The sequence below is a fragment of the Astyanax mexicanus genome, chromosome 7 (genome assembly GCF_023375975.1).
Source record: "Astyanax mexicanus isolate ESR-SI-001 chromosome 7, AstMex3_surface, whole genome shotgun sequence".
Classification (NCBI taxonomy): Eukaryota; Metazoa; Chordata; class Actinopteri; order Characiformes; family Acestrorhamphidae; genus Astyanax; species Astyanax mexicanus.
In genome coordinates, this window is record NC_064414.1 from 43,243,769 (window position 1) to 43,270,631 (window position 26,863).

Consider the following 26,863-nt stretch of genomic DNA (forward strand, 5'->3'; position numbering starts at 1 on the left):
CAACAATATGCAGCTTCTCAGCTATTTTGTAAAGCTCTAGTCAGTCTGTAATGACTGACTGCAGAAAGTTGTCGATCTCTGGGCGATATGCTCTTTAGTACTCATACGTGTGTAAGGATTTTACAATCTTTGTTAATCAAAAGTATGAGAAAGTATGAGAAAAATACCATTTACATGTTTCGTGTATACAGTATGTGTACATGACATAAAAAATATATTAACATAATTTATATTTAAAAAGACATAGGAGTGATAAAGAAGACCTGGGTCGTAGATAGGTGTATGTGATATATGTGATATATGCAAGTGGACATTTTGGTTCTAAGGTGCCATTCAGCTGCCTGGTGCTCCATTTGACTTTTGATAAATTCAGGCTCATTAGCATAAGCTTGGTTCACTCTCAAAGCGCAAAGCAACTGTTCAAATGGTGTATTTTATATCTTAAGTAGCTTTTACATTTACATTTAAGGTATTTAGCAGATGCCTTTAACATCGCTGTTTGCTTCAAAGTATCTATAGCTAGATTGTAGAGACTATGATCAAGAGATAAACCAAGCTTTGTATGTTTAAAACCCTTGGAGAATTATTATTTTTTTTTAGATTAGTATAGGAACTTGTTTAAAAGCCTCTGCTTTTCCACTGCCTGTGAGTTGCAAGGATTCTTGATTGAGGCATCAATCAACAAACACACCAACCTGCATCATACCAGCACGCAGTTCATGATGAACTAAAGCACATCCATAATTCTGTTCCAGTGCTGAAGAGGAGTAATCAAAAGATTGAGTCTTTGGGGTGCAAACTCGCTAGCATTAGACGAATCCGTCTGGATGAAAAGTGCTCCGACATTTTCAGTGAACCCTCAGAGGACCAGTCTCTGCACATTACACTTCATTTACACATTTTAAATTACAGCACAACCTCTGAGAACGAGCTGCCGGTGTAAATGGTCTCGAATAAAATTGCATATTATTTATTTTTTCATGATGGTTCGAATCACAGTCTGCAGCTGAGCTTCAGTAGATATGTATGCAGACATTGCTTTAGAATATAGTAATATTGTAGTGAATTAATTTAGCAAAATGATCCATCAATTTGCTCCGTGGAGACAAAGCTGTTTATTTCCATGTAAATGTGCAGAACATTTTCAAGTGCCAATCAGAACACAGATGAAACAAAATCATGTTCTGAAATTAAGAGAACACTGCATTACATTATATAAGAAATCAACGTTACCTATATGTGTAAAAATATAAAATGATTGGTATTATGAGTAATATTACTAAAAAACTAATTAAGTGACCAATGAAATAACTGACCACTAAGGTTTACAACAGTTCAGGGTTTGTCTCCCCTGCACTCAGCTCTTCCTGTGATCTTTAGTCTCCGGACTACATTACCCAGAACGCACTACACTTGGCTACACTTGCTCACATGATCACATGACTCTGCACACAGCACTTTCAGGAAGTAATAATAATTAGTCTCACTTGTATAGCCCCTGTGTATAACCCCTTCAGTCCACTCTCTCACTGCTGAGTATTGTTTTGGTTTGTCCTGCATTACAATGTTTTCCATAGCTCAGTTTGTTTTCTTGTTTACGACTGTTCTACATTGCTGTTTGCCTTTATTTTGACCCTGGACTATCTTTCGTTTATGGTATGTCATCCCCTGTTGCTTCCCCCCTTTGCATCTTCCCTTTTCTGAATAAAGCTTTTTTTACGCATCCACTTGCTGCTCTGTTTGTAGCTGCACTGTTTGGCTTGTAAGCGCTGCGTCAGTGCTAGATAACCCTTTGTGGTGGAGTAATACGTACATAGAGAGCTTCGGTTACAATGCATTACTGGCTGATAACGGCACTCATAGAACACTCTCAGCCAATCACATTTCAGGGTCGGAACTAACTGTGGTATTATTGTATATAAGCATCGCTTAATTTTTTTCAATTTCTTCCAGATTGTTTTTATTAAGAATGAATGGACTGCAAAAGTGTGTGCCCATCTAGTGTACTTCTGTTTTGTGGTTTTGACCTAAACTCGTTTACTTGTTATGTTATGTTCTTTCCTTGTTCTTTCCATTTCCATTTTTTTTATTTTACTGGTAAAACAAGAAAATAGACAGTCGAGTTGGAGGAAACATTTTGATCTATCAATTTGTTATTAATGAACAGGTATAAGGCACAATATGTCATATGTCATGCTACAGTATTTGTAGGGATAATTTGTAGGGATACATTTTAATATGCCATTTTATTATAAATGATAAATAATTAAAAATTGCATGTATTTGGTGCAGTGCCAAAGAAGAGCCATTTTCTGTCCCTAAAGAGCCTTTCAGAGGCTGTTTTTACAAATTACATTTTCATTTATTCCTCAAGACCCAAATTAAACCTAAACTTTGAATCGTAATAATTCATACTTCAATTAAGATTAAGATTAAGAAGAAAAGGCTCTATACCAGCGCGTGTCAGCACTGTATGTAGAATCCAATACTACTACTGTACTGGTCACATTATCATGTGAATGAGCAGGATGGGCGTCTTATTAAGTGATAAGAAATGTATTGTTGTGGCTGTCAGCAGTGCGGTATTAATCCCGGCTAGGGGTCAACCGCTAAACCAGACATGGCAAATGAAACAATTGTCCCTGCAAACAATCAATATGTTGTGTTGGACATGATTCAGCCGTGTCACTCCCCTCATGCTGGGAGTATATTTATAAGGGAAATCCTTTTACAGCGTAATTAAACATTGATTTTTCAACCCTAAACAATTAGAGTGCTGTTTGTGGATGGTTTTTGTCCTGATATGTAAGAGTGATATGTGTGTCTCTGTATTATCAGGCCTACGATGACGGATATGATGGGGAATATGACGATCAGAGTTACGAAGGCTACGACGACAACTACAACAACCAGTCCAAAAGGTATTCATATTATATATATATATATATATATATATATATATATATATATATATATATATATATATATACTAGGGGTGGGAATCGATTACTATCTCACGATTCGATTCGATTCCGATTTTGGGGGCCACGATTCGATTCAAAATCGATTTTTGATTCAAAACGATTTGAATTATAAAAATTTCTGCTTCTGGCTTATGAATCTTATTGAAAAAAAAACCCTCCATAATATACACTGGTCCTGGAGCAAGTAATGTGTTACAAAAACAATAAAATGTGCAGGAATGTGGGTCCTCAGTGACAGAGGAATCACTGGGATATCACAATGACGTTAATGAACAATAAATACATAAATAAATAACACTGCTTTATTACCAGGCTACTAGCGGTGGTGTGTAGGTGACGCTGCTGGGCTGATGTGATGATAGCAGTGGAGCGCTAAAGTTCAGGAGCAGCTGCTGATTAACTAGTTAATTTAAGGTCGTTGTATTTCTTCAGAAAGGGGGCAGGAGGTGGAGAAATTAATTCATATTGTCCATTCCTTAATTCCTCTGTGATGAGGAGCTGAAATGAGCTCTGATTAGCTTATTGTTATTTTTCCGTTCCGCCTTAAATGCTGCAGCCCGCAGCCACCTGTAGCGTTATTTAAGGTGGAACTGGAAAGTTAGCTTGTTAGCTAGCTAACAGTTACTGAAACTAACTACTAGCGATCTTTTTTATGCTTGTTATGAAGCATTCTGCCATAAAACATTAAAACTACACGTTAATCTAAGGTAATATAGTGCTTGTTCTGCCATCTTACCGGTGATTCTCAAACACCTACTACGCTCTGTGTGGGTCTGGAAGACCTCGGTTTGAAGGGACAAGCGGGTTGCCAGGTCCAACAAAAATACCCAGCCCAAAATCAGTCCAAAACCCGCCCCTCAGAATCGATTTTGGGACATTTTAAATCGATTCTGAATCGTAGTAAATGAGAATCAAGATTCTTATGTGAATCGATTTTTTGGCACACCTCTAATATATACAGTGAAAAGTTTGGGCACACTCATTCAATGTTTTCCTACATTATAAAATAATACTGAACTCATCCAGACTACGAAGGAACACATTACGAATGATGTTTTTGGGGAGCTGTTAACATTTAACGTTTTTTGAGGCTGGTTACTGATTAACTTTTCATCTAAGCAAGAGGTGCTACTTTGAATAATATAAAATATAAAACATATTTTGGTTTGTTTAACACTTTTCTGTTTACTAAATAATTCCATATGTTTTTCTTTATAGTTTGGATGAATCTACAATAAATCTTAAAGGTTTTTTTTTCTTATTATTTTTTTCCAGAATTTTTCATTTAAAATGAATGGGGTGCAAAAGTGTGTTCCTATACAGCGTACTCATGTTTGACTAATATTGTCACGCCTGGCCCTGTTTCCTGTCTGTCCTCGTGCCTGTGTTGTCCCACGTGACCCGTGCCCCTGTGTTCTGCCTGTGATTTTCCATTACCTCATGTCTCATTTGTAGCTCCACCCCTTCCCCAGGTGTTTCCACTCCCAGTGTGTTTCCTGTTTAGTTAAATAGACTTCCTCTGTTACTTGTCCTCTGTCGGTCTTTGCACTGTCCCCCGTTGTCTGTCCCTCTGCGTTTCTCTGTCTTCAGTGTTTTCATAGCCTTAGCCCGAGTCCCTTGTTCTTTGTTTGTAGTATATATTTATCTTCCTGTTTATTCTGTTATTTTCTAGTTCCCTGTGTTTTCCCTAGTTTATTCCCTTGCCCTGTTTTAGTTTATCCCGCCTAGTTTTATAGTCTCCCCGTTTGTTTATCTTTAGTATCTCTTGTTTGTTTCCGTGTTCCCTATTCACCTGCTTAGTGTTTAGTCTTTAGTTATTCCCTGTTTATGTTCTTAGCTCTGTTTAGTTTCTGGTTTAGTAGCCTCCCTATTTGTTTTAGTTTTATCTTGCCTCCGTTTCTTGTTTATTTCTTTGTTTCGCTGTTCTTTGTTTATTTGTTTATATTTATTTAATAAATTCGCCCTACCTGTGTTTACGTCCGCCTCCTCGTCTCTCTGCCTGGGTCAACCCCTGACAAATATACAGTACAGAAAAAATATATATGTTTAACTTAAGAGCTGGGTTATATGGCCCTAAAATAATATCACAATATATCAGTTTTTATTTTATTTATTTATTTTTTTGATAACAGTATTCTCAGCAATACTGAGAAATATTTTCATTTTATGTCATAATCATAGTGCAAATTAGTTGCAAAATTGCAACCTTTATCCTCCTAGTGTCAGGAGGCCTAGACAATGGAGGGGGTAACTAGCCTTCCAAAAATTGCAAAAAAAAATAAATTAATTAATTAATTAAATGTTTACAGCTTACTTCAAAAAAAAAAAAAAAAAAAATATATATATATATATATATATATATATATATATATATATAACATATTTATAAATATTGATTGTATATTACTTGAGTTTGAAGGCAATGTTATATCCATATTTTGGATGATCAAACATCTAGAGAGTTTAATCCAGTAATATTATTGCCGTTCCTTACAGTTGAACATAACAGTTCACATAAATACAGCATGCAAAATGTTATTAATGTTATCTTTGTTTGCCTGCTTTTGGCAATTATGTGTTTTTTTGTGTGTGTCTTTCTGTAAGATATCTTTTTATATTTTGCAGCGTTTCAGAATATTATGAATATGGACATGGGACCAATGATGATAACAATTACGGTAAAGACTCGTCTCTTTTGTTTTGTAATGAGTTAAGAAAATCCCAGAGAGCAATGCTTATCTTCCTCTGTAATTAGATTTTTGAATATTTTACAGAAGCCTGCATACATACAGCTTTATGTGACATGCTGCTATTTACTGGAAATGGCCAGGCTACTTAGTGTGCAGAGGCTGTTAAGAAAAGCATTAGGCTTTAAAGTGTACGTAATAAAACTCAGCTTAAGGATTGCTGCAAGTAGGCCAGTGTTAGATGCAATAATAAAGGCTTCTGAATTATAGCTTAGACCAAAATGTACAACGTTTCCATTTACTATTCTCTCTGTTCCTAAACTCAGAGTGGAGCCTGGGGCAGTTTCGGCTATTCCTTTTCGAGGCATAAAGAAATGATGATAAGAAAATAAATTTGCTATTAAGAGATGGTCAGTGACAGATATTTATCATCGGAGCTTGCTTTTTGTCTCACTGTTTCTCAGTAGTTCTTCCTTTGGCACACTTCTTGTGAATTTTGCAACACTGCTACGGAACAAAATAATAACTTGGCATTGTTACACCCACAAGTTGTTTAGGGAGCTTTCCTACCCCCTACACATTCAAAAGCCCGGCTTAAGGAAACACACTGCACACTGAGTTATCTGAGGCAGCGTGACTCATCTCAGCAGACTCAATTTTTATTGAAGCTTGCTAGAAAAGCAAGAAGCGGCTTACTGGGTCCTGTCATAGCCGTGATGGATGGTGCACGATTTACAGATGTCTCTTTTACAGAGCTTTATCTTACCATCATCAGTTAGAGCAGCACAATATATCGTTTCAGCATCATTATTGCAGTGTGTGCACATGAGGGGAATTAGATGGAATGTGTCATGCTTTTTTGCTGCTTGATATAAATAGAAAGTCTGCACTGTTCTTGTTTTCCTTATATATACCAGAGGCAGATTATATCAGGCCAGTATCATTTATTTTTTTCCAATCCTGGATACAAGAATTGTGTTATTGATATCAGGACAGGTTAAGATTACACATTACTCAAAACCATTTATCTCAAAAAACATAAATACAGTATTACTAGCAAAAATTTCTTATTTTAAGAAAAGTAGTTAATATACCCTGAGCTAGTCTGAAGAACAAAGCTTGGTTCCTGGTTTCTCCTGTATGCCCCCTGCCATTGCCAAAGTGTATGTGTTCAATTCCATCAGCACCTCACACCTGATTTAACACCATTAAACACTGATTTCCAGACCCGCTGTTTATATGATGATAACTCTAAACAATAATACACTCCATGAGAAGATCTTCTGATATGTTTTAATGAACACAGTGATGTAAAATCACCACTTTTTGTATAAATAATATTTGTATTTACTATAAAACTTAAGTTTTACTGAGAAAAACAATGAAGGAGCTTTAAAATGTTAATTTTCACTGGTGCCTAAAACTTTTGCACAGTATTATATAGTGCAGTATACGTTTATTCCCATAGCATGCAGCCCTGCCAGCAATAACACACTAAACATTAGTCCTAGTAAAATAAACAGTAATGAGGGTTTTCTAACACTATTCAAAAATAAGCCATATTCTGCTTTTATTGTTTGACGCACAGTGATTTTATGTTTCCAAAAAAGCTTGCCCAAAATGTACTTAAAATAGAAATAAAATAATAAGCTAGGATATTATGAATGTCTTTGTTAGACTGAGTCATTTTCTCGTGTTTTTTTTTTTCTTTTTCATACTGAGTTAAGCCATATCACTGGAAAATCACATTATTAAAGGAGAAGAGCCGGTTACAAGGCAGAAATAGCTGATTTTTGCCTGCGTCTTAAAGGATTACCAACACTAACATCCGTAGCTATCGAGCTTAAACTCAGGAAAAGCTCATTGTCCTTGTCAGGTACATGTGGTCCTTCCTCCGTCATTTCTCACAGTAGTGTTAAATTGCTTGCAGCACTGAGATAAGGGAAGAAGAAGAAAAAAAAAACACCTCCTGTTTCCGCCGGTGGCCAAATCATCAGGGTGCTACGCTCTGCGGTAGCCATCTTACCTTGCTGGCTTGCTCCAGGGGTGGCTCTAAGATGCACTCGAAATCGGAGAGCAGAGCCAGAGCAGGGCTGGAGGCCTCACTGCCCGCCGAGAGAGGGGCTGTGGCCTTTCAGACGACGCTCTGCCTTTTGAACGGCTGCCCTCGCCGGCTTATGTCTGAAACCAGGGATCCAGCTGCTCTTGGCAGAGCCTCCGCTGTTCTGCACTGAAGTCACATTCGCCTGCCTGACTATTCACTTTGCAGCACTAGGAAAAAAAACCTGCACTGGAGTGTCTCAGTGCGGACGACCCAAAAAAAACCAAGAGAGCAATGATTTGATTTTATGCCCCATAAACAGTCTGTGACATGGAACGAAATCTCAGCCGTGCAGCGAGAGCTGCGCCCGTAATGTCATTTGAATGGTAACGAGGTGCTGTGGTCAGGGCCAGCTTTTCACAGCCAGGCAGCTGTGAGGGGACAAACAATCCAATTTCATCTACTGTAGAGAATAGCTTTGGTTGGTTTACTCTTATTCAGTGGATTGAATGTTAAGGTTTTCATTTCGTGAAGCGGCGCCAGAAATGCTCCTCTCCAGTTTCCCCTCGGATCCCTCCACCGTGCAGAGATGGAAACATCAAGTTAGCTGCAGCGAACGTTAGGGTTCCTTGCCCCGAAGGTGGGCTGATTGTTTTGTGGATGGCCCACTGAGCACGCTCACAGAGCCTAATGGAGCATCGATTCCCAGCACCTACTGTATTTATATGACAGCTGGGTCATAGTGCGAGCTCAGCCAGGAATTCATGCCTCATCTGCTCAGCCGCTGCTAACTGATAATTAGGGCACTGTGACATTGTGTAGCTCTCGGAACAAAAACGGACAAAGGCAAATATGGACAGAGCCACCTTTAAACTAACAGATTAACAAACAAATTTCCTTATTACTTTGACATGTTTGCAGAGATTTTAAAAACGTATCCCTATTTTATAATCATGTTAATTCAGAATGTAAGAACCAACTAGGATAGATTTGGATGTAAATGCAAGCAGGTTTATTATCCAAAAACACAAGGCAAAATCCTAGTCGAAAACAAGCAAGGATCAAATAACCAGTAGTCAGGTGTCAGCTATTAGTACTCCGGAGAGTCTGATCTTAAAGGTGCGGTGCATGCAGGTGTGACACAGAACAAGGAGACGCCTTAATCTAATGTGATCTAAGCCTCAACAGAGCCGTGACTGCCCCATGTGTAACACTTGAGTAACAAGTTGTACTAAATTTCCCAAATTTCTGCAGATACAGATTCAGTGTAAACACTTCACTCTAAGTGTCCTGGAATTAATTGGGTAAGTGTGAGATACAGAAGCCAAAGCACTCTGCAATTATTTTGAAACCTAGGAAAGTACTAGTTAAACCATAGAAAGAATCTTTGCTTTCACAGCGCAGGTAGCAGGCTGGTGCATAATGTATGACTTGTGTTCTTTTATTTCTACTTAAACCTGGAACATTACAGTGGAATTTTGTCCAGGTTAGTTGTACACTTTAACCCTCTGGAGTCCACAACTTGCCAGCCATCTCAATGATTCTTTTGAAATTCAATTGAATCTTAGTCCAAAATTTTTAAGTTAATCACATCCAGAATTATTATTTTGTGAACAGGCGTTTAAATTTCTATTGCATGCCCGTGTCTGTTTCTTTACCTCGCCAAAGAGGCACTACAGCAAGACCCTATATCATAGTTATTTTCTAAATGTCCACTGGAGAATTTACACATAAATTACAGATGAGTGGCAGTTAAAGACAAGCACACAAATCCCCCAGTTAGACACAACGAGAAACATACAGTATGATAAACGTATAAGCTGCACTGTATTGTTCTAATAAGATTTTAATGAGAACCATTGAATTTGACCTCAGAGAGTTAAATTTTGTTACCTAAATACCCAATTATTAAATGTGCTACTTTGTCCTTTCCATGTCAGTTTTATAGTTTTCAGTTTATTCCTATAATATGCAGCCCTGCCAGCAATAATGCACTGAACATATGTCAAAGTAAAATAAACTGTAATAGGGGTTTTCTAACACTTTACAAAAATAAATCTGTTCTGCTTTTATTGTTTGGTGCACAGTGGTTTTATGTTTCCAAATAAGCCTGCTCAAAATGTACTCAAAATTGACACAAATAAAATAATGATCTAGCATATTATAAATGTTATGAGAGCTTTCAGACCTCAAATAATACAAAGAAAACAAGTTCATAATCATAAAGTTTTAAGAGTTCAGAAATCAATTTTTGTTTTGTGGATAACTTTATACCACTCCTGGTGCAAAAATTCAAGCAGTTCAGCTTGGATTGGTCACTTCTGATTTTTTTTTTTTCAGAGCTGTGTATGTAAACCAGAGAAGCATGTCAGTGTAATTTACTTAGACTTTCTATTTACCTACTATTATTTTATCAAGAATAATTATTATTTGGTACTTTGGAGCTTGTATCACACACTTACCTGGTAATATTAATAGGGCTGGCCCGAATAGCGTTTTTTGAGCTCCGGATATTCGGCACTGATTCGAAGCGAATATTCGAATATTCGTTTTTAAAAAAAGAGGTAAAAAAAATAATAAAAAAAAGCAAATCACGGCCCCTTTAATCCACTGAAAAATGTTCAATTTGCTCTGACCGACGAGACATATTCACCCCGGATTTTTGGTGTTTTTATCCCCCATATTTTTGTGTTTTCACCCCATATTTTTCTGTGTTTTTAGCCCAGATTTCTTTGTGTTTTCATCCCGGAATTTCTGCTGCCCCACACGCGGCTTATCCGCTGCGTAAGCAGGCTAGGAGGCTGCTGCACGGTTTCTCCGCTGCGCAAGCCAGCCCAGTAAATTGCTGTTTGTGTTTTCACACTTAGGCTATTTGCTTAAAAAAACAAACAAAAAAAAACGTTTGTTCAGGAAGTATTTTATATTCTTAAACATTGTTAATTATATTAGAGGACAGTCATTGTAAACTGTACTTGGTCTATTTCGGTTAAAGGATTGTGCAGGGCATATTACTGATTTTGTATTTTTGCACTTGGGCTATAAGCTCAATATTAAATATTTCGTTTGTTTAGAAATTATTTTATATTTTTAAACCATGTTAAATTATATTAGAGTAGAGGAAAGTCATTGTTAATGACGTTATTGTACTTGGTCTATTTCGGTTTAAGCATTGTGCAGGGCATAGCCGTATTACTGATTTTGTATTTTTGCACTTGGGCTATAAGCTCAATATTAAATATTTCGTTTGCTTAGAAATTATTTTATATTTTTAAACCATTTTAAATTATATTAGATAAGAGGAAATTCGTTCAGACATCATTTTTGTAGGCCAGGCTTTTGTAACCGATTTAGCCCCTACTGTTGCCACATTACCCCTTACGTTTTATTATATAAATCAGTTTCGAAGAGCCTGCATTTTTTTTTTATCATGTATAATAGAGGTCTGCGCGAGACTGATTTTTAAACCCACTCTTCCACGCTCCCGCGTTTCTGTCTCGTTACCGCTCCGCAAAAAAATTGCTTCTTTTAATCCCGCGCCCGCCCGCCACATACACATTTCTGCCGCTCCCGCCCCACGTTCCTAATATAAATTAAATAAACTACATTTAATGCTTCAAATTTACTTATATATTTATTAAAACAGCAGCGCTGAATAGTGTGGTCCCGTTCCTTACCCCAGTCCAAACACCATCGGTGTGTGCGTGTGTGTGTCGGTCCATCCTGCGCGTTGAGAGTTTTCTTTAGGTTTTTTTTTTTTTTACAATTATTACAGTTTTCTTGCTCCCGCATCGTCTGGATTAAACTCCCGCTGAAGCCAATAACAGTTCAGTTCTGTCCCGCGCGCAAGATATTCTGACGGGACCCGCTAAAACAGAAGTGGTTAGAGTGAGGTGGAACTCTGGAAAGGAGAAAAAAAACGAATATCCGAATACCAAAATTAAAAAACGAATACCTACTCAACGAACGAATATCCGAATACCCGAATATTCGGGTCCAGCCCTAAATATTAACAAAAAAACATTGAATGAATGCAAAAGACAAGACTGTGTTGCCAACATTTTGCAACATTTTATAGTAGAAGATGAGTTGGGCTGAATGTGGGTGGACAGTATGATTATTATTTTAACATTCTCTACTACAAGAAAATCTTTTGAAAGCATAATTACTCCTGTATAACTGAGTTTATTGTAGGAAACATTCTACCTGCAGTGTTGGATAGTATTTTTTAAATGCAAAATTATTAGTTTTCACTATTCCAACTTATAAAGCTAAGATCTTGTATCTTCCAGTACAGAAATTTATTTTTGCCATATTGCATCATCCTGCACACATGGTGTAGTTTAACCATGGCTTTATGTTGAAAAAAAATACTGGAATATTTTTATTTCATGTTATCATGTTAACAAATGAGTGTTCATGACTAAATGAGTAAATGAATGGATTGTCTGTTGAAATCCTTCTTGCACTGACTGTATTACAGCTGTATTACAGATTTCTTTGTCTTTTAATGCATTGTGGTGATTTTTACCCGTAGCTGAAGAGGAATGGACTCAGCCTCGGCCAAGCCTCAAAGCTCCAACAGCAAGACTTACACGAGGGGGCTACAGAGAACACCCCTATGGTAGATATTGAAGGTGCTCTAAATCAGTGACCTCCCCTCACTGGCAACATTACTTAATAATTTAAAAAGAAAAGAAAAGAAAAGAAATCATGTATTAGGTCCAAATCTAACCACCCCCAACCAAGGAACAATCTGCTTACAGTAAATGGTCCCTTCTCTGTTTTAATAGGATACATCTAAGAATCAGTTGAAATGTAGATCTGATGAGGATCCTGCATTCATGAAATACCTGGAAATCATTGGAATGATGTTTCTCTTAGTTGTCTATTGTTTGCTCCCCTGAAATGAAAGCATGGAGATGCCTACAAAATGATGCTTCCTTGTTTTTGGCTGCCATTTCACCAAGTCGAAAAAATTGCTACCCTTAAGTATTAGACTCCCATATTGTACATAACATCTTTCTTAATATTTCTTGATTTGATGACGGTAAATAATGAGTTTGTATATTTGATTTTGATATCAGTATTGGGATTGAAAGCAATCAGATATGTATGTAGCTACCTACAAGTGCTCTGCTTTGTGTGTAGCCTGTATTTGTACATAAATATGTAATAAAAAGAACATAAAGCACCTTGTGTAAGCTTCTCTAAATAGGTGACCATAATTGTTAAATTTTTGTTGCCATAATTTGTTAATAGACCTGACATCATTTTTGTAAAATTAGATAAGTACATGTTTTTAGTAATAAATGCCTGTTTTAGTTCAAGAAACTGCTAACATGTTTATATATATATATATATATATATATATATATATATATATATATATATATATATATATATATATATATATATATATATATATATATATATGCCTATATATCCTATATATACTTAAAAAAAGAAAAGGAACAAAAAGGGAATTTTAGCGAGGTTGTCGAGTCGTTTTGTGTAACAATAGATAAGCTACATTTAATACAGTTTCAACTTTGTTAAATAATTTTAACTCTACCACTAAATTGTTCATTGATTATTGATTCGTCATTTAAATGTGTTAATGGAAATCAACTGTTTAGATCAATAAATCTGACTTTTTAAAACCTATTCTTTAAGCTTGACCTTATTAAACAAAAACTCTGACTTGTTTGCACTAGCGTGACTCTGTGCATGATATGGAGATTCAGGAGGTAAGAACAAACCCGTATTACAGTAAGACTGTCTAAATGCCTTCAGCCATTGATGTTAGCCAGTATACACAAAGTATGTGAATATAGCAGATATTCACAATGTGTCATCACTCATTAGAGTGAATGGGATACGTTTAGATTTAGACTGCTATGTTTCTGCTACCTTTATTCTTCTTCCATTGAACATCAGAATTTGTGTTTAAATATCTTTTATATGCTTTTAATATGCTTTTAAATATCAGCTATTTGAAAAGTCACTACCTTTTAGAGACCTGAACTTTCTTCTGTGACTGTTAGAGCTGAGTGCCGACGCGTATTAAGAGACTGAAAGGATGACTAAACATTAAGCAGGTAATAATAACTAATAATAACTCTAATGTTGCGAATGCCAGTCATAAATTAAGTTACTTACACTTAAAAAAGTAAACCTGCCCTGTCTAACCCCCCCGAATAAATGCAAATGCATCGGCCCCTTAAAGCCGCTAATTAAAGTTAACTAGTGACTTCAAAAATGACTCTCTAACTCAGACAATTAACTTTGCATTCATTAAAAGAACTAAAACTGATGTTAATACCTGAGCAGTTAAACTAAGCTTTTTAACCTCAAAAATGAAACGAAAGGAAATGGTTGCTCTCGAATCAGATTCTTCTCCGTCGACAGCTTTTGTCCCACCCCACAAATTGGTTTACTTTTTTGATAGTGGCACAGGCTTTGTCATCCTGTTTTGATCCCTTACATTCATCTTGCATGTGATTGGAAATTTGTTTTGACTCTTTGTCTTATCCATTGTCTGTCGTGTGTGTATTATACTGTCTGCAATGCAAAGTCTGTTTCTAAAATCAATTCTTTTCTTTCTACAGGTGTCTCTGCGTGAGCTGAGATACGGAGTGAAATATAAAAAGCGGTAAGTAAGCAAAGCTGCCTCCACACTGAGGAGAACAGGCTGTAATTATACACACAGAGGGAGGCGGAAACTTTAGGCCTGTCATAGACTGCATGATCTGTACAATAGCTCTGGCGTATGATGAGCACCAGTAAATGAATGGATCTGTGTTGGCATATGACATGCTGCACATATACAGTTCATTCGATATAATGAGATCTTCTGAAAGGGCCTTTAACATTTGCATAATTTTTTTTAATACGCGCAAGATTTCAGAACATATCATACTTTACATAAAGAGCTTATCTTCAACAACGCATGATTGTTTGTTTAAACAGTTTAGCTTGTCCATTCATGTTGAAGTGATAAAAAGTGTGAATTAAAACACATGTTGTGATACAAATAAACAGTGAAAAGTTACAGAACTGGACTGAAAAAAACAGTCAAATGTGTGTTTAAAAAGTTTGACAACTTAACATTCATAGAAATTCAAATGTAAAGGTCCCTATTTTAGCGAGCTATAGGTTCTCAGCAGAGTAAACTGAGCTGTTCGTTCACACTGTGAAGGTGCGCGAGCAGGCAATATATGGGTACAGCAATGTTATTTTATTCTTTATTCTGTATATTGTTGATGTTAGCATGATATTAGAACGTCTAAAGGTTAACTGTTGTCAGGGTTTTAATCAGTCAGTGGCACACCTGTGTTTTCTGTTGCTAAGATAGCAATACGTCAGAAATTTCCACAAACACTCCTAATGTCCAGATCACCACACCCATCATATAGATATATTTGCAAGGGTCTTTATTATTGTTTAATGACGCAGATGCAAGGTGTAAAGATAGACTGTTGATGAGGTGTAAGGTAGCAATGAACATCATGACGCACCATGTGCCGGGTGTAAGATAGTCCCCATAGTCTCATTTTCCAATTATATGAATATTATATCACATTTTTACAGTGGTTAGGAGTTATCATGCATTTGCCATTTGGGTTACTGGCACATTTAGTCCGTAGCCATAGTTTTTCTCCTTTTAAATGATTGACAGAAAAGAACAAACATTTTATTAATTGCTTTGGAGTTACATTACAGCACAAGCAATAATGTTTAAAATAAACTAGGCCCTGAAGAATTACTTGCCGGTTTACAGTGCTGTCTAGGGAAGGAAACGCAGGGTTGTTGTTTGAATTCCAGACAAAGGAAATGTTTTGTCTATTTATAGATACATGTGAATACATACACAGATACACACTGATCAAATATAACATTATTATCATTGTTTCTACACTAATAATCCATTTTTCATCTCCACTGAGCATACAGGGCACTTTGTCATTCTGAAATAACAGACTGTATTCCTTCTCTTTCTCTTAATACTATCTATTATCCAATTCTCCATTGGTGATTTTCCACAGGACCATCGCAGAGCAGCTCTCATTCGGGTGTTGGGTCATTCTCAGTAGTGGTGTGTTAGTGTGTGTTGTATTGGTACCAGTGGAGTATCAGACACAGCAATGCTGCTGGAGTTATTAAACATCTCTGAGAACCGTCTACCAGCAACGTCCTGTGGGTAGCATCCTGCTGTATCTGATTCACTTGTATCATTATATATATAGAAACAAGGATATTATTTTATGTTTGATCTGTGTGAATATGAACACATCTAGTTTGAATATTGGATTTTTTGGACAGCATGAGTAATAGAGGAGACAGAGAGCCATCCTACCATTTCAGAGAGAGCCTGGATAAGTGTGCTTCAACTCCCTCAGTTATACTATAGACATAGACAGCTGCACCACTCAGTAGCCCAAGCAGCAAATTGTAGTTGCTTTATTATATTGTGTTTTATATACAAAACCACACTTACTGCTGAGATAAATATGCTCATAATTTTCTACTGTTTCAGGCAATTTACCTTTCTGTTGTTAGCATGTTATGTATCACTTCACCATCTCTATACATTAAAGAACACATGATATTTTAGAGTTTTAAATATATAAAATATTTAAAAACATTTGTTAAATAAGATAAGTGCCAGGTACATTAGATCATGTTTCAACATTTCTTTATAACTTAATAACTAATATTAAAAAAAAAAAAAGTAATTTAGTGGTCACAAGGTATTGTGATGTCTACACTGCAAATAAAGCTATTTTATATGATATTCTAAAATGATAAGAGAATCTGCTACATGTGTATCTACATATTATAGAGTTTCATGTGTAATAAATCCAACAGTCCTTGGGGACAGTTTTGTACTATAATGCATAAAGCTGCATGTTATTACATGTAAGGATTTCACACAATAGTTGTATGCAAATATAGCTTCTAGAGGCATTAATTCTCTTGTCACCACTTCATACAATCTAGGTGATTAAGCTACGCACAAAATTAGAAAAACCAATGCAATCATCTTTAAAGCTCAGCTAGCTGGAGCTTTTCTGTGTACTCGTCAAATAACGTACGCCACCAAAACACAATTAAAACATTAGATTATAAAACAATTAGTTCATCCATTAATGAGAAATTGAGGAGAAGGGGATGTGCTAATGATTTTGTTGTGACAACACAATTAATAAGCCATTTAACTGAGTAGCAGACAGTTTGCATGGGGTTCGCTTGAAGGTAGAACCCTACTCAGAATGCTCCAGACTTGCAGGGGAGGGCATTCACATTAATTACACACATGACTGAAAGACCCAAGGGACCTGTGTATGATCTCAAGTGGAAAGGTGGCCTTCGGAAACATTGCTTTGAACGTTTTCGGTAATTAACACTTTTTTTTAATTATCCTGCAGGAGCTCTTCTCCCCAAGTGAGACACATCCACTATAACAAGACAATGAGGAATGCTAATACAGAGCTTTTTTATTGTGTTTGTTTCTCTTTTATTTTTATTTATTAATAATAATAGGTTTGCTAAGTTTTTGTACATTTAGTTTAATAGCTTAAAATCAAGGACAGTGGAACATCTCTAAAAAGTGAAGCCACCACAGGTGTAACTGTGGCTGGTTGCAGTATGATGTAGCTCCACACATCCCTGTATGTTTCAATGACAAAACAACCCATTTCTGAACTTTATTCATCACCAGTCTCTAATTCCAACAATCATGTGATCTAATTAATTATTAGCCTACAAGCTAACATTAGTGTAGTTTAACATGTTTGATTTGGTAGTATTTCGGTCAGTGTCACATTGATTTTCTGGTGTGATTTGAGTCTAAATACCATTAAGCCTCTTACAGAGACACTGCTCATCGCATCTAGTGGTCATATGACAACATTACACTCACTTGATTAAAAACAAGATGGCGGGAATCCCAGTCAAAAGTTTCTACTGCCAGTTCAGAGATAAACATGGGCCAGGTAAAAAAAATCTTATCCAATTTTATGTTTAAAACTAGTTTATTTACGTACTGTAGAAATCAAAAATTTAGTTTTTGGACTAATTTGTTGCTTCTGATCCCAAATGGCAAGAATAATTTTTAAATGTTAAAATAAACATGTCCCCATATTGTTTTTGGCAAAAAACAAAATACAAAAACAAAGTTTTTATACTTGTTAGGTTCTACTAACCCAATAGCTATGAAAAATTAAAAATGCACACCAATCAAAAGTCAGGGACTCAGAAGGTTAAATTGAACTAAATCACCACCATAATACATGCTGACTCTCTCACAGAAGCTTGGGGGCATATCGGATTATATTAAGTTTAGTTTGTCTTTACAGAAAACAGAGATCAGGGAGCTCAGATACTGTAATTTGGTGGAAATTTTACAACAATTCGTAATAAAATATGTAAACTGGACTGAAACATGATTATTAGACAAACAGCTTTTTGCTGTATACTAAATGAAGGCGGGGTCTGGCACACACTTCCTCTGGTTGAAGGGGTGAGTTTACTAATTGAGTAGGCCAGTTTAGTTCCGACTCTAGTCTCTACTGTTGACATTGGTTTTATTCTTATATAAAGTCATTGGTATAATGTAAATCTGACAATCTGACAGTGATTTGTTCCAGTGCATAATTTTTAATGCTGTTTTTCGACCCTTTTGACACATTCAGAGTGCATCTAGCCTAATCCAACATTTCTTTAATCTGTACAGATCTTCACGTTATATTATTGATAGCTTTTTCCTCAGTTTAAGCCGTTACCAGCGCGGAGCACATTTTGTAATACTGCAGGCACTGCACAGGGTATTAGATCAGCAGCAGAAAACTCTGAGATAAGGTTCCTCAGGGGTAGAGAATACGTTATAATCTAATATAATCACACCCTGTATGTATAATTTAAATATCAGCCAATAAAAGAGATCAGAAGAATTCACAGGTTCTTCTCTCCCTGTTTGAGCAAGTGATAGTGTTGTACAGCCCAGGCTTATTTTATGATACTTTATGTATATCATAAGCCTCGAGCCGCAGGCAGGGGGACAGGCATGAATGGCTTTTCTTCATCCATATGCATGCAGTGTGAATCAGACTGAGATCACTGATGCTTATCAGATTACATGGTTAAAAGGTGACGCAGCTTAACCAGTCGCATCAGCCTTTAGCTGTTAGCTGTTTAACTATTATCTGTAATGCTATTATAGACATCCATCACAAGATAACAGTAAGACATCCATCATGTCAAGGCCAGACATTTGCACACATCTGCTTGCTGCATCAGAACTGACTATGAGCAGTGTCCGTTCTCCACTCATAAATTCATTCTTTTGTATTGTAGATGCTTTTGTGAAGCTGGAGCACTGAAGCTAATGAGGGGCTGCAGAACACAGCATGTCAGAGTGTTGTTTCCAACTTGACTAATTGCCATCAGGTACAAAAACACAGAACAACAAGATAGTATAGCCTTTAAACTAGATAATTCTGCATCTAGCATATATTAAATGTATCTATGGATTAAATGTATCTGTGGATGGATGGCTGTAGGTATTGATAGCACTCAAAGTATTGTTACACCCTTATTAGTTTTGAGTGTAACCCATTCAACATACTCATGTGGGGCTCAACATGAGTGGAACACAGGCTAGGTGGGTTCCAGGTGGGCATGTGCTCTGAGTGGATTTGCATATGTGTTATTACTGGGCTTCCCAAATGTGCCCCATCATTACAGCTCACTTTAATTTCACTTGAGTCCCATTTAGACCCCATATGCAGTGTAGAACCCAGATGGGATACCCTTAAGGACATCCATGTATGGAACTAACATGAAACCTGTGGACAAAACTTTAGTGTTCACCACTGACTGATGTCAACCTAGACAGTCAATCGTCAGAGTCCATTTCTATAGGTAAACTCCTGCTTGTTAGACACAGACAAACACGCTTTTAACTCAACAATAAACAGAATAAAGAATAAAATAACATTGCTGTTCCCTTAAATAAGCTGCTTGGGTACCTTCACAGCGTGAACATGCAGGTTAGTATCCTCTTCTGAGACACACAAAGCACCTTGCTGTTAAGATATGAACGCACCAAAGTCAGAGCACACCTGCCTCTTAAACGGCAAGTGACACTGATTGGTTTATTTCACGTTATGCCCAAAACACCCATGATTACTTAAGAGAATTAGTACATGTGTTTTGTGCATTTGGAGCCATGCAAAGCATATTTTTTGTACCCTCACGATACCAAAAGATACACTGAAACGTCCTAAATACAGCTGCACAATCCACAATTGACTGGTGCGCAACAGATTGCTAAAATAGGGCCCACAGTGTTACAAAATTACCATCTGAGCAAAATACAGAGATAGATCAGAGTATGATTGGCCTGGGTTAGACAGAATGGCTTTCCTTGTCCTCCATCACCAGTTCAAGTGTTTGTTGGGTGGTGTAACACAATTGATTGTTAGCGTTATTATCTAAATGTCTAATGATGTTGTTTTAGCAACAAATTGGTAAAATGATTTTTGGCAACATGGGATTTTGAACAGGCAGGTGTTTGTAATGTGGCAGAAGTAGAAGTGTAAAATCAACTACTAGAAGCTTTTAACTAAGCTCTGTATTTGTTTATTTTTACTCACGAATGCAAATGGCTGCTCGTTAATCCTGTATTCAGTGAGCAGTGTGCGCAAGGACATTATGTGGTCAGACATATTGGACGTTTGAATTAGTCTGAGTCTGACAATTAAACCAAATGCTCCTATCTAATCAGTATCACACAGGTGTGAGAGTCTATCATCTCATTGCTTTGTAGCATGTAAATCTTCTCCACTCCACTTCCACCTGTGTTCAGCACACAGAGACACTGGCCCCACATTTGTAGGAAATATCTCAACTTTGCTGAAACTAAATGAGGCATCAAACTTCACATAAGATTTAACATAGTGCCTCCAATGCAGCGCTTCACTCCACACCCTGCACTCAGTCATATTTGATGCTCTGTGGCAGGAGTAAATGCATTTATAATGACGAGAACTGATTAATTCTTGATGTATTCATCTAAAGAGAGGCTCTGTAATTCACAAACAGAAAAATCCAATTTACTGTCACATAATATTGGCATTTCCATCATGAAAAATAGCGGTTGTTTACAATGACAGTGTTGGCCGTCATTTAGATGAGGAGAGGGAGCAATTTGAATAAAAGCATTTTTCACAATGCCAAAAGTCTCTCTCTCTCTCTCTCTCTCTCTCTCTCTCTCTCTCTTTCTCTCTCTCAACTGCTCTTGTGCAGCACAGAAGCGGGAGGACATCACCTATCTCTCAGTACACTCATCCACGGCCTGTGCTCTAGCTTTTCATACACACTTCCAAATTGAATGTACTAGAATTGCTTTCTTATACAGGTAACTGATTCAGTGGCTTATTTCCCATCTGAAAACACCAAGCATACACAGCCTGATTGGAAAAAATAAGTCGCTATATACTATAATAGCCCTACTAGTAGCTGTAGTATTGGGCATCTAAAAGATCCAGTAAAGGATGTATGTGATCCTGCATCTATGAAAGGTTTAGTGTCACTCTCTGTCTGGGGCTTGACTTGCATTCAAATTTATGTTATTTATGTCTCTAGGGTTGCCACCCGTCCCGTAAAATATGGAATCGTCCTTTATTTGGCAACTAAATGTTGCGTCTCGTATCGAACCAATACAGGACGTGATTCGTTCCATATTTATATTATTTTTATAATATAAACCTTCACAGTGTCTTCGGGAGATCACTGGACACTGTATTCCTTACAAATATAAACATTTTGACACAGAAATCTGTACAAAACAAATTATCTAAAAAAAATGTAAAGCCCCATCCCACAGGTGTCATGCCCTAGTGGGGTCGTGGTGGGTGTCCCTTGTTTTAAATTCTGAAAGGTGGCAACCCTGTCTGTCTCTCTTATCCACAGTGACAGATGTGGTTCTATGTAGTGCTAGAAGTTTTGCCCTAGTACTCTTAGGCCACATTAACACAGCAGATGATACTGACCCAAATCTGATGTTTATACCACATCCAATGTCTATGGCTATGTGGCTGTTCACACAATCTTTTTAATATGACTCTTTAATATTTGACATTTGTTTGAACAGTTAAACAGGTGCTGTGTAGCTAAGCGCTATGCGCAAAAGAGCAGCACTTCATGTGAAGTTTCAGTTTCATCTTTGGCAGAATCACAGGATCTATCAAGGAGTTGCAGTGTCTAACAGCTTTTGTATTCAGAGCGCTACAACTCGATATTATTCAGCAATAGACAGTGCTTTGTTTTTCATCCTTGGTTTCTTTCAATTTTTTTTGTTTTTAAGCTATTTTACTTTGATATTGCAGCTGTGTCTTGTGACCCCAGGGAGTGACATGTTAATTTGCTATCTCACCACTGAAACCTTTACTCTCTGCTGTCATCCATTTTCTCATCCATGTCTTCTTCAAAAATATGCATAAACGTGGTTCAAGTTTCAATCAGATGTGATATTGTCAGATTCTAATCTAATCTTAAAGAAATTTCAGAAAACTATGTTGATTTCTGTGAAGCTATGAAAGCCATTTATGTTCATTTTCGAGCATCACCCATGAATCATCCAGTTAATAAAATTATTTCAGTTGTAAGTGCAAATGAGTTAGCTCACATCAAATACAAACATTAAGTGGTAATAACAGTGTATTCATATCATATCATCTCATTATCAGTTGCTTCAGTGTGTCAAACATACACCTTTTATATTCTAGTCGAAAATCATTAGAGCTCTCGTCACAAAAACTATACTTCCAAAACATTACACACCGCTGAACGCTCAGCAGCGTGGGCTTGTAAATGTGGCATGCTGATTTGATAATTGAATTCAGGTGGTTTTAAACGCAGCAGGATAGCAAACACACAATTAACTGTTAAGAACTTAAAGCACTTATCTTTTAGAAAAATAAAATAGACACATTAACGCTTCCTGCTGTATTTGTCTGTTTATGGATCCAGTGTGTGAATGACGCCGATTCTCTTGTACCTGTACCTTAAGCTCATTAGACTGAGATAATTAGGGATCATCCTCCCATCTTATGAAGTGGAGGCTTCCACACCGGAGGCCAAGCTAGAGGTGTTTACAAGTCTGGGCCACAGAGTGATTCACTGGCTGCTGCTTAGTGAACCTTCTCCACATCTGATCAATGCTGATAACAAACACAACCCAACGTGTGCTGTTTCTGCAGCGTTCAGTCCCTGATCACGCATTAGCGATGCTGATATAGTGGTTTGGAAATTAAGCTGCAAAAGGCAATGTAATTAATCTAGTGGAGCATTTAAACCCAGAAATTGAATTGACTACTCCATTACATTTACGTGGAGCTTTGAGGTGAAGAGGGAGAGAAAGGAGTTGGAAGTCTCTGTGAGGGATTCGGGAGCAATCAGACGAAATGCAAATCTAATCAACATCCTCAGCAATTACAAATATTAGCAGAAAACATCAAGACACTAAAAACTAATCTTCTAAATCAAACTGTCATCTGTCTTAAACAGACAAAGTGCTCTAGAATTCACACTGAATTGGCTAGATTATGTACATTAGTTAAACATTTATCAACACCTCATTCAATTTTGTTTTTTTCTTTCTTTCTTTCTTTCTTTACATTTGGCAATAATTATGTTATATATTTTATATGTAATGAAGATGAAATTAGAGGAGATGATTGATTAGGATGCAGGTGCTGACTGTTCGTAATCTTTAAGTTAAACAGAATAATCCAACTGAACAAAAGCCTTGTTCACACATTTATTTAGAATCTTGTTTAAACTCAGAATTACTGCAATTAACTAATCCTGAAAACCTTCCTTACTGCTTTTGTCCATTTTCCCTTCTGCTCAGTAAATGTCTTGATATAAAAATTGCATGAAATTCAGTCTGGCTGTTCAGACTAAGTTGCACTTGCACATATCGTACTGTGTATGTATCAGGACTAAATCAGAACTGAAAAAATCTGATTCAGTTTGGGTGTCAATGCCGATTCAGATTTGTGCCACACAGCTTACTGCCAGATATAGTAGCATTAGGTAAGTAAATGGTGCTAATTCTTTGGCGTATAAATTGCTGGACAAGACATATCCTATTGCCAAGGGACAGTTTTTTTTTTTTTTTTTTCGTATCAGCAGTTATCAAATATTACTCTGAAATGCTGTAGAGTAGATCTGTGTTGAATTTGATGATATAGGTCAAAGCAAGGTTATATTTTTTATGATATTATTAACTAATGTTTTGTGTGGCCAGGTTTTATTGTAACTTAGGATAGGGGGTGGCCTCTGGCCTGGCAGTCCAGAAGCAACAGACTAACCCTAGGTTCACACTGGAAAGCGACAAAGGGACAGGCAAACATTCATTGCCTATGGCAGGGTGCGATTTGTGGGCATGACACGCGAGAGAGTCGACAAAGCAACTGAGCGACAAGTGACACGGAGTTGAAATTTACTTAACTTTATGCAAATGAATTATGACACGGTGAAGCGACATTCTAACCCGATTGGCGTTTAGCGTTTCTTTGGACCTATCACATACAAGGTGGTCCGAGGTCCTCAAACTTCTGCTCTCTGAACTTTTGGTTCCTTTCGTATTTCGTTCCTACCATCTACTACGTTCCTACCATCTACTAAATATTAAGTTTTCAGCACATTAAAATCACAGAAACAGCCAAGAGTCTAGCAAGCTTAGAAGTCATAGCTGCAATATAAAGTGGCCAAGAGATTCCTCATATTTATACCATATTTCCCTCCAAAATATATATTTTTCAAGCGGGAATAAAAATGTATATATATATAAAAAAATCACCATGTCTTATTAAAATCAATTTATTTTTAACAATTTTAGGGATCTTAATTTAGTTAACAAATACATATTTAATACCAACACACATTTAATAAATATATTTTGTAGGGCCATTGAAGCAATACAATACAATGTTTTGTGCCTTTTTTCTTGTCGGAAGCTGGACCATGGTTCACACACCCGTTGAGCTTTGACATGTCCACAAGCAACAAATGTGGGGCTGCACGAGCGACTTGACGTGTTCTAGTGTGAACGCAGGGACAAACAGGGATTCAGTGAACTTAAACATACCTTTATTACTCAAAAACATACTTAAACGAGCATAATAGCACTTTGGCATTTACAAGTAAACCAATCCCAGCCACCTCAGCCTCCATACTCCTGTGAAGTCCTCTCTTTAAGCTAATCAGTCTATTTTGCTCAGTTAGGCACTCCTGAGCGAGGCTGTGTGACGTTGTGGAGTCTTGCCTGGCCCAATGACAGTAGAGTTGGGAAATCACACACTGAGTGATTTTTGAGTGGATCCTGACTTTTACTTTGCTCTGTATTAAAAAAAAGTTTTCAAAAATCCCACATTTGTTATCTAGCGACAGTGTCAGAGATAAAGACATGATTGACAAATGCAAACAAAATATATTTTAATGTTTACTTTGCATCACTGTTCCCTCCTCACTGTTCCATTTAGTCTTCCTTCAGGCCTTCTCACTCAGACACTTTATCAGATAGCAAACGGTTTCATCATGCGGCCTCAAAACTTGTTGCCGCCTACGTCTGGTGTTTCTATGAGGCAGCTCTCTCTTTCTAGTTGCCCATTGAACTACTCTGTTTGTCTAACATGTGCAGCGTCTCTCTGTTGCAGACTGGTTGCAGTGAGTACATGGAGCAGGCTGATAAAGCCGCCCACCCAGAGCAGAGTAGCTTCCTCTCGTCTGCTGGAGATGCCTGGTGGCTCCACTCAGACACAGCCAGCTGCAAACCAGCAGGCCTGGTGAGTATCTGTAGACATGAGAAACACTTCACTTAAAGCCTCTGGCTTCCAGTTCTATCACTCTCACAGTTGTGGATAATGTATGAGGAACATCTGTTGCACACATTGGGTTTTTTGGACGATGCTATTGTTTCGTTGAAAAGCCAGCTAACTTTATACACACAGTAACTTGTCACAGGCCAAAAAAAGATGATGGTTTGAAGGATATGCGTTCAGCATCTCAACTAGAACACATAGTACAATGGAAGTGGAGTGAAGGTACTTAAAGGCTAGATTCACATTACCAAGGGCCTTAAAATCTGATCTTCTGTCCTAATGTGACACATATCTGGGCTATATATCTTTAAGGACATGTCAATTATGCTTATAGTCACTTTCATATGGGGTCCTAGATTGATTACGCATCCAGTTCACGGGCATGCAACATCAATTTGAACACTCAGACCAGATTAAATTAGTTGTTTTGTCACTAGGCATGTGCTTAGTGCTACCTTCAACCTTTTTATGTTGTTGATAATGTGCATAAATGAATCAGTGTTCACATGCAGGCCATTTCAGGGACAGTTCGTACAGTTTGACTGGAGAAACTAACATTATTACCACACATTATTTTTTTTTACAAATGTAAGCTAGGTATTCCAGGTAGAAATGTCATTTTTCTGATATTTACATAAAGACACATTAACCATGTCACATGCCAGAAAAAATGACATTTCATAATTAGGTTTATACTGAAAACTCATAACTAAAAATTAAACTTAAATAAGTGTCAGGCAGAGCAGAACACATCTATCTAATACGCAAGAAAGTAAGGCTAAGAAACAAAAAAAATACAGAAGATGCACAAACAAACAGGATAACAGGGGGGTGGGGATGTGGGAAACTGTGGCAAAAAAGGAGGGGGGAGTGAGCCTGACTGGAGAAACGATAGCATTATTCATGTAAATACATTCAGGAACTTACACATTTGAATCGATAAATTCCAGCTCTTAATTTATGAGAAAGATGAGCAACCAAAATATTGTTAAGATCCTTGATGTTAGATCAGGCCTCCTAACATAAATTGGCCTAAAACAAATTAACTAAGTTTTTCTTCAGTTTCATTAGTAGCAGTGCCTTAGTTCAATAGACCATCAAATTATAACATTGTTAAAAACCCTGTTATTCAAGAAATTGGCCTTCTATGTCACCCCAACATGAGAGTATCCCTAAGGTACCTTTTCCAGTAGAGAAGATGGGATGCAGTGCTGTATATGTATGTATATATATATGTGATTAGGTGCTCTTTTAATAAGG

At 37.0% G+C, this 26,863-nt stretch overlaps 1 protein-coding gene across 8 annotated transcripts in view; it reads left to right on the forward strand.

The window, feature by feature from the left end:
* Nucleotides 1–25,566, forward strand: part of khdrbs2 (KH domain containing, RNA binding, signal transduction associated 2) — a 132,322-nt gene extending 106,756 nt beyond the window's left edge. For 3 of the 8 annotated variants that reach the window (XM_049481597.1, XM_049481596.1, XM_007256089.3), the window contains 5 exons: nt 2,839–2,921; nt 5,610–5,662; nt 12,247–12,333; nt 14,321–14,364; nt 25,439–25,566. In XM_049481597.1, coding sequence (XP_049337554.1) covers nt 2,839–2,921; nt 5,610–5,662; nt 12,247–12,333; nt 14,321–14,334 — 237 coding nt within the window. In that variant the 3' untranslated portion in view covers nt 14,335–14,364; nt 25,439–25,566. Of the gene's footprint in view, nt 1–2,838; nt 2,922–5,609; nt 5,663–12,246; nt 12,904–14,320; nt 14,365–19,067; nt 19,161–25,438 lie in introns of those variants that run through there. The other 5 variants (XR_007440038.1, XM_049481594.1, XM_049481595.1 and 2 more) reach the window with 5 other exon arrangements.
* The last annotated feature ends 1,297 nt before the right edge of the window (nt 25,567–26,863 follow it).